This window comes from Brassica napus, chromosome A7, assembly GCF_020379485.1.
Source record: "Brassica napus cultivar Da-Ae chromosome A7, Da-Ae, whole genome shotgun sequence".
Classification (NCBI taxonomy): Eukaryota; Viridiplantae; Streptophyta; class Magnoliopsida; order Brassicales; family Brassicaceae; genus Brassica; species Brassica napus.
In genome coordinates this window covers 15,263,938-15,276,021 of record NC_063440.1, presented here as the reverse complement: position 1 = coordinate 15,276,021, position 12,084 = coordinate 15,263,938, and the positions used below count along the sequence as shown (strand labels likewise).

The following is a 12,084-nucleotide window of genomic DNA, read 5'->3' as shown; positions in this document are numbered from 1 at the left end:
AAAATCTCAATTAAACTAATTCATAGATTATATAACTGTTAAAAATTATATTTTTTGATATAATAAAACTTTGTATTATAATATAATCCAAAAAACCCGCACTTGAAAATCTAGTTTACTATTAAAATATAATTGTATGCTTTAAAATTGTAAACACTAGTTATTATTATGTTAATGATCGAAATTCCGTTGAAAATTTTAGAGCCAGAAATGCCTAACCCTAGTTATTATATCCTTACTTAAAATGGACGGCAGTGTCTCTCACAAACAAATAAAAAAGTACTGTACTTAGAGCCAGAAGCCAGGTCACAAACCAAAGCATTGACCCAAAAGCAGTGCGTACCGGATTTAGTTGTAATAATAAAACGAATATAAAGACCGGAAACCTGTTAAACCGGTGCACCACTGCCAAAAAAGGACCAACAACAATTAACGTTATACACACTACCGATATAACATATACTTACAATTTATTTAATTATAAATATTGATCTTCCTCTTAAAATGTGTCTGAAATGTTCCCTCACACGTCTCCCTCCTCTCACTCTCTCTCTCTCTCTTTCTCTCTCTATCTTCTCCGTTTAACAGTCTCTCGCCGGCGGTAACTTTTTCCGGCGATGAAACTTCTCTTCCTCATTCCTCACCGTGATTTCTAAACCTCCTTCTCTCTCATCTTATCACGTGATCAACAGACTTTATACTGTTTCTTGTCAATCTTTTATAAACCTTTTGTAAACTTTTCCGACAGAGACACAAGATGTTGGATCTTAACCTCGACGCTGACTCTCCCGAGTCAACTCAGTACGGTGACTCGTACGCAGATCGGAAAACATCAGACGGCTCCGGGAACCGGTCAGAGACGTCCACGTCGTCGGTCATCAATGCTGAAGCTGACGACGACTCTTGCTCGACTCGTGCTTTTACTCTAAATTTCGATATTTTAAAAGTCGGAAGCAGCGGCGACGGCTGTGGCGGTGGCGGAGATGAAAGCACCGCCGTGACTAAAGAGTTTTTCCCGGTGGCTGGAGACTGTGGGCATCTACGAGGGTCGAGCTCTAGAAGCTGGATAGATCTCTCTTTCGATGGCTCGAGGCAAGGAGAAACAAACTTAGTGGCTCCGGCGCCGGCGCCGGCTCCGGTGAAAAAGAGTCGGAGAGGACCGAGGTCAAGGAGTTCGCAGTACAGAGGAGTTACCTTCTACCGAAGAACTGGTAGATGGGAGTCACATATATGGTAAAAGCCAATTAAAACTCCCTGACTTCTTATTTAAAATTTCATTAATTCAACTTTTTATTTTAGTTTCTGAAACTGATTAAAAATTAAAAACCTTTATTTGTACTTTGTGAAATTCGATTAAAATCCAAAAACTCTGTTTTGGTTTTTATTATTTGCAGGGATTGTGGGAAACAAGTCTATTTAGGTAAAAGATTTAAATTTTCATTATTTTAGTTCTTGATTTCATTTTTAACAATCTTCTTGATTTTTCACGTATAGGTGGTTTTGACACTGCTCATGCCGCGGCTAGGTAAAGTTTTAGATCATTTTTCAGCATTGTTTGTGTCTTTTGATGATTATGATCTTATTTCTTTTTATATATATTTAGAGCTTATGATCGAGCTGCTATCAAATTTAGAGGAGTTGATGCTGATATCAACTTCACTCTCGGCGATTACGAGGAAGATATGAAACAGGTTTAGTTTTTATATTATTTGTGTCATCTAGTAAAATCCTTTCTTTCATGGAAAATGTTAATTGAGTGTTTGCCCCTCTCAACAGGTTCAAAACTTAAGCAAGGAAGAGTTTGTGCACATACTCCGTCGACAGAGCACAGGTTTCTCTCGGGGAAGCTCCAAGTACCGAGGAGTTACATTACACAAATGTGGGAGATGGGAAGCTAGGATGGGTCAGTTTCTTGGTAAAAAGTGAGCCAACTTTTTCTCTCTTTGATCTGAGCACTTAGAAGTAATGTTAAATGACTAGAAAATGGTGTCTTAGTAATTGAAACCAAAAGTGGTGAGATTGTTAAAATGTTTTGGGGATTTTTAAGATGGGTTGAATTGCAGGTATGTTTACCTTGGGCTGTTCGACAGCGAAGTAGAAGCTGCAAGGTCATATTAAAACAATGATCATGAATCTTTTACTTGTTTTGCCAGAGAAAATAAAAAACTTTCTATTCTTAAAGTTTTGTACCTCTTTAAGAAGAACTCCACTAGAGCTCTTTTTTTAACTCTTTCTGAACACTTTGTTCTTGAAAACAGGGCTTATGATAAGGCTGCGATAAGCTCTAATGGTAGGGAAGCAGTTACCAACTTCGAGCTTAGTTCATACCAGAATGAGACTAACTCTGAGACCAATAACCAAGGTAACGTACATAATCTAGTGTAATACTTTAATCATCAGTCTATAAAACACAGCTTATGATTGTTGTTTTATTTATTTATGAAGGTGCTCATGACAAGCTTGATCTCAGCTTGGGAATGTCTCTTTCCCCCGGGAATGCGTCAAAGCAAAACGGAAGGCTCTTTCATTACCCTTCTAATACTTATGAAACTCAGCGTGGAGTTAGTTTAACGGTAATTTCTCAACACCAATCTCTGAAAAAATCATGAAAACGTTTAGTTATTGTCTTACAACGCTTGCAGATAGGTAATGAGTTCATGGGAAAGCCGGTGAACGCACCTCTTCCTTATGGTTCATCGGACCATCGCGCTTACTGGAACGGTTATAACAACCCTGTCGAGGTAAAATAAAAAAATAATCTGAAATGTAACCAGAAAAAACTATGTAAAAACCATACAATGAGATAATGTTTGTTTGCTTGTTTCTTATGTTTTGGTTTCCAGGGAAGGGCAACAGAGAAGAGAAGTGAAGCTGAAGGAGGAGGGATGATGAGTAACTGGGGATGGCAAGGACCAGGCCAAACCAGCGCCATGAGACCGCAACCACCAGGCCCACAACCACAGTTGTTCTCAGTTGCAGCAGCATCATCAGGATTCTCTAATTTCCGGCAACAACCTCCCAATGACAATGCCTCCTCTCTTGGTTACTTTTATCCACAACCTTAACTTACAGAGGAGGCTTTAAAACTATGAGTGTTATGGTAACTGGATTATTTATAAAATGGGATATGCTTTTCTTTATCGTCGATGTGAAACATGTTCTTCCGTGTACCTTGGTAAAGAGAACACGACTCTTGGAAACTGTAAGGCAAAAGTTTTGTAAATAACATAAAAAGTAAAATTATTGTCGGTATATTTACTTATATACTCATATCATTAATATATAATTAACATAACATATACTTATTTCATTGTTAACAACATTATTATAAAATGTTTTTTGTTGAAACAGTAGACCTGAACATTAGAATTTAATTCTACCTAAATAAAAATCGATTAGATCTAAATTAAAAAAAAAAACAAAACCAATTTAACTAATTCAAACTATTTAAAAGCTATTAGTTAAATTAAATCAGATCGGATAGATTAAATTGAATCAATTAAATCGAGTCGGTTTTCTATTTGAAATATATCAGTTTACTAATATTGAACGAACCCATTTATTCGATCCACATTTTTCGACAAATAAAATAATCCATACATCCAATCCACATTTTTGAAAATAAAATATGATTATGAGGTTAATTACATAATATATATCATCATACTAACTATATAGTTATTGTAATTGGAGACAGTAATTTTTAAGTATAAATGTGTAGCCATGATGTTTATTATTGGTGCAACAGATTTCACCAATAAAACAAACTGAGAATTGGGTTTTTGTCGGTACGTGATTTGGTTATTTGATATATCTAATAGCAATAATTGAAAAGAACAACAGTAAAGAGAGGGATAGTGATAGGATGTGACAACTTTGGCTGCCTCTTCGGAACCCCAAAGGATTCGTGGAGAAAACATTAGCTTTCCATTTGTATACATATATTCGGATATGACCAAAATATATACTTATATTCTAAAATCACGTGTCAAACATAGTAACTTAACTATCTATATACGATTGAGAGTTGTGCATAAGGTAGTACCTAACTATATACTATATAGTACAACCACAAAAAACTATCATAGTATAAACTGGTTTAACTTTTGGAACAAAGTAGAATGGACTGGATGCTATACCGTCTAAATTTACCACATGTAGGAACACCCTAGCCTAGAAGACTTATCTAAAAAATATATTTAGTCATCAAATGTTTAAAGATTTTTTGTGTGTGCTGTTTGTTATGCCTATTGTCAAAGCTAAAAGGCAAAATAAGAGATTCTCGATCTCTTGTTCTGTCAAATCAAATCTTAAAGTCTATCTACCGTTGGGGTAATGTAAAGATATTCAGTAAGAGATGTGATGTCTTAAAGAAACTTAAATTATTATCCACATTAGTCCAAAAATGGTCCTATCCTACGACTCGTATCCTATGCCTTTATCAGTAATCTTAACTCACATGTTTCTTTAAACATTTTATTATCATTCTTTTGAAATAAAGTAGGATAATCACACTATCTTTAGCCGACAATCCTTTGAACACATTTTTGCGATGTTAATCATGTGATTCGCCGCAACACAAAACGACTAACTTAAGCTGACTGACTAAGTTTGGATTTAAATTATCACGATCTAACTAATTTCCCAAAAAAACAGTAACGACGATTAGTCTTTCTAGATTTTCCATTGAAATTTAAGACGTGACTTCATCTTTGTCTGAACAAACAACATCAACTTAGTTTCAGTACAGGGTTATGTTTTGCTTAAAATTAACCTTACCATCAAACTATTAGTGCTTGGTAGTTAATATACATGAGTTTAGTTAGATTAAGTGAATTATTATGTAAGGCTAAATAAATTTGTCTATTATAGTATTATTACTCCAAACCCATCACAATTTTGAGAAATACATGGCATGAATTATGGACGAACATGGCAAAAATATGACCCAAATTCTTTGGACGTTTTCTATGGTTAAGCCAAAACTGGAGCCATGTAAAAGATATGGTTTTGTTTCTGTCGAATTAAATAAATACAATAAGTGAATGACTATTTCTCTGACCGTGTACCAAACACATTAAATTATTTTTATAATTTTCTCGCAATTTGCGTAAGGTATATATTGTGGTAGTCAGCAGGAAGAAGGCAACAAAGGCATAAAAGCAAATAAATACCAATGATGACATACCTTGTCGGAGAATCCTTAATATAAACTATTGTATATTTTAGTGGTACAAAATGAGACAACGTGAGACGATTGAGAAACATTATGGGTCCATTCATTAAACAATATGTAACATTATTTTATAACCGAATCAATGAGGTGTCTCCTCACAACTTTATAATATCTTCTCCATTTAGGATTTAGTTGGTGTAGTAGAATACTTTAAACATCTCACGACCTCTTTGGGTAGTAGAGACAACACATCTCCATTAGTGAGTGATTAATTATTACTACCTAGTCATATGTTTTGCCACAACACACTTTTTTTTAATAGAACTCATGTTATATAGTCAACTAAAGGTTTTAAAGTGCAAGTTGAAATTAGGTGTTAGTTACTAGATTTATGGTTTTGTTATGTCAACTAAGGGTTTTATAATGCAAGTTGAAACTATATGGTTTTTAAATCGAAAGAATATGTTAATATAGAAGTTAAATCAACTGAAGATGCAAACCAAAATCTTTATGTAATCTCTAATGGAAAATCATATTTGACATATTTCAAAAAACCAAATGAAATGTTAATAAAGGAATGCATAATAAACCTCCTAAAGATTTTTTACAACCACCTCTCTTTTGGCTCAGTTTCAAAGTAACCAGAAGCTAAGATCCAAAGGTCGAGGCGATCTAAGCGCGGCTTACTGACTCTGACAGATGGTGTTAAATCCTGAAAGTCCCATTGTAACCATTCATCCGATTTGTTGACCCAATAAACCTCTCATTCTGGAACCTGTTTTGACTTTGGATCTCGTTGCTCAACCCATCCCAGTGGCCATTAGGCAATGCCACATTTCTAGATTGATCCATAAACCTTGATGCCATTCCCAAAGAATCAGTGAGTCTACAGTTTTGATGTGAAGACAAGGGGCTCTGCATTGCCAGTTGATGTTGTTGTTGAAGCTTTGTCTCGTTTGAGAATATGTTTGTGTTTCCTTGAAAGTTTGATCTGTAATCTAGGCTTGGAGCTTGACCAACAGCCAAAATCGCAGGATCCAGAAACTCAACATCCCTGACACCACCATTGTTTTCAATTGGAAGTGACTGATGATATGGGGTGTTATTGTACACTGGTGATTCAGAATAACGATGGTTCCCTACACATAAAGACAACAAATTCTCAATTTCTATAACAGAGAAAAAAAAACAGAGCAACGAGAAGGGAACTTCAACATAAATATAAACTTACCTGAAAAGCCACTCAATGTCTGCTGTTCTCTCCCATTTGATGAGAAGCCTGGAGGAGGAGGAGGTCGGCTTGTAACTGAAAATCCAGGTGGCGCTGTAACCGGAGATCTTGTAACAGCTACACGAAAAAAAGCAAAGGAGTTTAAGTTTTTACACGAATAGTCAATAACACGCAGGCACTATGGACATATATGCTTTGAGAACATATCCAAGTCAATATCACAGAAGCATAATATCATCATAACAAAGAAAAATAGTAGCCAAATAGTAGAGATACGGCTAAAAAAGAAATAATCAGCTTGGTCCAGTATAAGAAAACATAAAAGTAAGAGCCTACTATATAATATTATATAGCTAGAAGACTAGAAGATTAAGGTAAAAGGATGAGAAATCACACTCACAAGGAGGTTTATAGGACGAGGGTAAAGTGGAGTTTTGCGTGACATAGTCCATTCCTTTGAGATAACTGGATGAAATACCATTATACATTCCAAGCATATTCATATCACGACTCTGCCGCTCTGAAGAATTTTGGTATAAGTCACTGCCAAGGGGTCTCTGGTTGAAGACGTTAGACGATCTAAAAGCCTGATCCTTTGATTCATCTTGCCTTGCAAAAGAAAACCGGGATTGATTATTCTTAGCTTCACAGTAACTAGCTAGCTCACGAGACCTGGCCTCTACGTCACCTGCTCCTAGTTGCTTCGACAGGTTATGAGGTGATGTCAAGTATTCATCAAGATCTAACGACATTATGCTTGCAATCCTGTCATCTATTTCATTCCTAGAGCTTCCCTGTGTGTCAACGCCACAGTTTCCATTTGGTTGGGTGTCAGGAAACAGCATAGAGTGATTAAGACTGCCATTTAAACGACTGGGCTCTCTCTGTGGCATCTCGTTATATCCATGTGAGATCGAAGCTATATTACTTCCTCTGCTGTCAGCCGCGGAGGACCCAAACATACTCCTGGTTTCATCATGCCCAACCTTATACTGGCATGAAGAAGGCTGCATTGTGCGTAGGAAACTAGCTTTATTGGTTGCAATGGGCTGGCAGCTAAAAACTTCGGGATCCTTGAGTCTTTCTCTAATAAATGATGACATATCATCCTCCGCTTGAAGATGCCGATCTGTTACCAACGGAGACATCAAAGCAGTACCCACATTTACTTCTTCTCTTGAGACAACGACACCATTTATCTTAGTTATACCAGTCTTCTGCAATTGCTGAACTTCTCTTGTTTCATTGACACAATGCTGTAGAGAGTTTCGGGACACTTCTGTATGAGACGACTTTAAGGAAACGTGATCAGCATGTGCACTGTCAGATCTTGTTAGCCCCCCATAGCCATCCGCAACACTATCTGAATCCACTGACACAGCGTCACTGCATACACTCTGTATCCCTCCATTAATATTTTTGTCACCATTGGACAGCATGGATCTACAAGACTGAGAAGTAGGCTCTGGAAAGTTCGTGCAATCTGATGGCACACTAATAGCTCTAGTGTTATCCACATTTGCAGGAACTAATGCTTTAGTATTGGTCTGTGTCTCTGGAAAATCCGTCTGACTATCCAATAGATCTTGCGGTTTCAAGGCATTCCCATATGAAATATGATTATCCTCTATCGCTGGCTTCTTTAATACATCACTATGAGATGCAGAAACTAATGCCTTACTATTACTTGTCTGGGTCCTATTAACCAAGGAAAGCTCTGGAAACTCAATCTTACTATCCAGTAGCTCTTGCGGTTTCAAGCCATTCCCATATGAAGTATGATTATCCTCTAATGCTGGCTTCATTGATACATCACTATGAGATGCAGATGAAACTGTGACAGCTTTAACTCTTAAGGGTTCCCCCGAACATGGTATACTCGGTACGGAAGACTTGCTTGAAGCATGCATTCCCCTGAAAAACCAGTTACAAGTTACAGACAAAGCAGGTAAACAACTAAAAAGAATATATATACACAAGAGTCTAGTGTACCACAAGGCTCCAGCAGGAAGACTAACAGATCGGCCGTTGCTACTATTTGGGGGAGAAGTTTTGACAACACTCTGTGCATTCTGCAAAGATAAAAATGCAGAAGAAAGAAGAAGCCAAAAGCATAATAAATCATACATAAACGCATCATGATTCATGAATATGCTGACAGTGGAAAGAATATCAAAGAGGCTCCAAGCAGGGCTGACAACTTACATTCAAAACACATTTTGGAATTGGTCTTGGGATAGACACATTATCAACATAATCATCCACTGGTGGAGGTAACATACTCCCTGAACGCCGAGGAGAATTAGGCACCGCACCAGTAATTTCTTCAACAATTTTCCTTTTCAAATAACAAGAGAATCAGAACGAAACAACATATATGCAAGAGCAAGGAACTGATGCAAACTAAAATCCCTGCGAGCTTCAAGAAAGGATGAAAGCTGTCTGGGTCTAATAAGTTTAACTAAAATATACTTTACAAAGAGAGCTTATTATCAGCAACAAAGAAAATTAAGAAATAACCCACAATCTATCGAGCTTAACTGAAACCATGGTTTTAGTTACTTTACCTCATGTGCACTGATATTGTCTCATCTTTCGTGAAACTATCTTCTTGAAAACCAATCTCATGCAAATAAAGGCATTCCACATTGTTGCAAGGCTGTAGAAAGAAAAAAAGACGACACGGAATTAGGCTTGTATGCTCGTTCTTAAAGGGAACAGAGCGAAAAAAAAAACAAATATTTGCTCACCATGTTTCTGATCCACGCATGACAGTACTTCATGGTCCCAAAACATGCCCTAACGACATCCAGAAATATTTAGAAATTGAACCACAACCTACCGTAAAAAAAGAAAAGGAAACATCACATACTTCAAAGGTCTACCATCGAAAACAAATAGATGTACTGATCGGATGCAACGAATTGCTTCCTCCTCTTTGGAGTAAGTAATATATCTGTGAAACATCGATTGAGAAAAGAAGAAATGAAATATTAGTTCAATGAAGATTGTTAGAAGTGAACATGTCTTTCATCCACAACTAGAAACCAATGATATTATATGTAAGGAAATACGGATACATACACACTGCAAGAATTGTTTGGAAACAGTTGGATCTCCCCAGCTTGCGTTCGAGCCAATGCTACCTTTACGACTTTCCCATACTGACCAAAGTATTCTCTACTCTGAAAAAGCTGCATCATATAATAAATCCCACGTTAATGAGATGCAAAAAAGTGAGTTCTTTCGAAGGAGATTAGTATAGATGATGGAATTACATCTTCATCTGCCAGATCAAAAGGCAAGCTCATAACGTAAACCAAGTTTCTTTGGATGACTCTCACACCAGTTAGGTCTTTCCTTCCCTCTGAAGGTCTAGGCTTCACCTTCTGTGATTTTTTCCGGTCATTGTTAAGTTCAGCAACCAACCTGATGAATTATCAGAACAACAAAGATAAGTTTCTACACGCATAAGAAGAACAAGATTTCTTTTCTTTTGTTTTCAGCTTAAGATCTACCTTTCACAGCTAGCCGTCATCCCGACAATCTTTTCCTTATCGTAAGAGGTACGACATGCAGGACAGCGACCCTCTGTCTTATCTTTCTCGGCCATCTCAATAATCCGATGCCAACACCAAACACATATCTGCACCAAGGACATATAATTAAAGTAAACTAATCAAAACATAAACGAACGGATAACAAGATAAAGACTGGGTCATGCAAGTCATAAACATAAAATTTAAGAAAGGGTGTGCATTTTCAAGACTACAGATCATTGTTCCACATAGGCTTGTGTGAATGCAATATACACATACAAAACGAACAGAAAATCAAATTCTTCAAATAACTCTTAGGTTCTCAAACTCAAACAAATTCATACACTCTATGTTGCAATTTTGATTTCAAACTAGTAATCAAGAACCCAAAACATCCTGCACGGAGAGTAACTTGTAAAGTATCGAACCTGATAGCCACATTTGCAAGGCTTGAAATGCTGATCAGTCAAGTCCATCTCCTCAGCACATAGAGGACAAGTCTTATCTCCTTTGTCATTCATCGTTACCTAACCATATAATATATAATAATAATCAAAACAAATCAGAAAACATGCATTTTTAGAGCAGAAACATATTCCATAATCATTCCTTCAATAAGAAAGGAGAATCAATGAAAAGTCTCAAAATAAAAAAAAATAAGAAAGGGAGAAATGTTTTCAAACTTTCAAACCCTAATCTCAGAGAATCTACGAAATGCAAAACCTTAAACCACTCCAATTCTGTAATTTCGAAGGAGAACAATCTCTAGATTCTACGGCCAAACTCGCAAAAGGAGTTGAAAAATCTAGATTCTAAGGCGAAAACCGTGAATTGATTGAGAAATCGTAGCCGCAGCTTTCCAAATCAACGTACATAAACCCTAATCTAGGTGGCTTTTGAGACGAAATCGATGGATAGAAATGAGAGAGAGGATACTGACGGCTTTGGAAGGAAGGGAGGGATATGGATGAGATTTGCAGAGGAACGAAGAGGAGGAAGATATCGCGAAGAGGAGGAAGATAGTGGCTAAACCTTCTCCAATGGCTCTTGTTTGTTTTTCTTTTCGAAAGGTACAAATTGAATTGCGATATTAATACCTACTTTATTTCTCAACTTTTGTGTTTTTTTTTTCTTGACGGCTATTTATTTTCCATGTTAAAATGGTGACTAGTTTTCTAGGTTTTTCCAATCCGGTTTAGTTTGGTTTCGGTAAACTTTATATTGAATAAAAATGATTCAGTTCGGTTTAGTGTGGTTTTTTTTGGTTCTATATGTTAGTTACTTTTTAAAATGCATGTATAATTTGAACTTAAATAAATTCCAGGTTTAACCGGGTTTTCCTAGTTGGTTTATTTGGAGTCGGTTTGTTCGGATATCTATCCATCAATTTTATTAATTGCAAGGTGACTTTTAACTTTTGAACTTCCGCATTAGAATTAAAGGCGGTCAAAGTCTATAATAGCTTTAATAAATAATTATGTTTATTCTTTATATAAATTTTATATAGTTGACCATAAATTAATTATGAGGCAAGTTTCAAAAAGAAGAAGAAAAACATGTTTAAAAAAAACAATTCATGTATATTATGTTGTTATCCAAATATTATATTCTTTCAGTTGCTTCAATCTTATAAATATTTTCTTTCGGTATGATAAATCTCTTGATATTTTTTTGACTAAAAGACATAAATCTGAATAATAATAAATTTATAGTGGATTAGATAATTATAAGTATAAAAATTATCATTATAATAAATTTGATAATAAAAATAAAATCATACTTTGACATTAATATTTTTAGAAAATATCACTATTTTTATGTGGTGCTAGAATTAGTAAATAAATTATTTTTATTTCCCTGACAATCTACACAATTTGATATGGATTTTCAAGGTGTAATGCAAAACCTTGAAAATCAATTTTATTAATTGCAAGGTGACTTTTAACTTTTGAACTTCCGCATTAGAATTAAAGGCGGTCAAAGTCTATAATATCTTTAATAAATAATTCTGTTTATTCTTTATATAAATTTTATATAGTTGACCATAAATTAATTATGAGGCAAGTTTCAAAAAGAAGAAGAAAAACATGTTTTAAAAAACAGTTCATGTATATTATGTTGTTATCCAAACATTATAT

At 35.6% G+C, this 12,084-nt stretch overlaps 2 protein-coding genes across 3 annotated transcripts; one reads left to right on the top strand and one right to left on the bottom strand.

Annotated features, from left to right (window-relative positions):
* The first annotated feature begins 422 nt into the window (after positions 1–422).
* LOC106358596 (ethylene-responsive transcription factor RAP2-7-like) lies at positions 423–3,252 on the top strand. Of its 2 annotated transcripts, XM_048736879.1 has the most exons (10): positions 423–1,233; positions 1,395–1,420; positions 1,495–1,525; positions 1,604–1,691; positions 1,777–1,922; positions 2,064–2,108; positions 2,259–2,362; positions 2,446–2,573; positions 2,643–2,741; positions 2,844–3,252. In XM_048736879.1, exons 1-10 carry the CDS (start codon positions 758–760, stop codon positions 3,063–3,065), a joined length of 1,365 nt encoding a protein of 454 aa, XP_048592836.1. In that variant the 5' UTR covers positions 423–757; the 3' UTR covers positions 3,066–3,252. The 2 variants fall into 2 exon arrangements, with proteins under 2 accessions (XP_048592836.1, XP_048592837.1); XM_048736880.1 differs by lacking the exon at positions 2,064–2,108.
* Positions 3,253–5,667: 2,415 nt separating this feature from the next.
* LOC106358597 lies at positions 5,668–11,057 on the bottom strand. The gene is made up of 13 exons (XM_013798427.3): positions 10,887–11,057; positions 10,375–10,473; positions 9,926–10,053; positions 9,686–9,836; positions 9,492–9,601; positions 9,280–9,363; positions 9,158–9,206; positions 8,975–9,066; positions 8,613–8,745; positions 8,400–8,479; positions 6,808–8,321; positions 6,408–6,524; positions 5,668–6,315 (listed from the first exon to the last, which is right to left on the bottom strand). The coding sequence occupies exons 2-13, from the start codon at positions 10,465–10,467 to the stop codon at positions 5,882–5,884; spliced, it is 2,985 nt and encodes a 994-aa protein (XP_013653881.1). The 5' UTR covers positions 10,468–10,473; positions 10,887–11,057; the 3' UTR covers positions 5,668–5,881.
* Between the last annotated feature and the right edge of the window lie 1,027 nt (positions 11,058–12,084).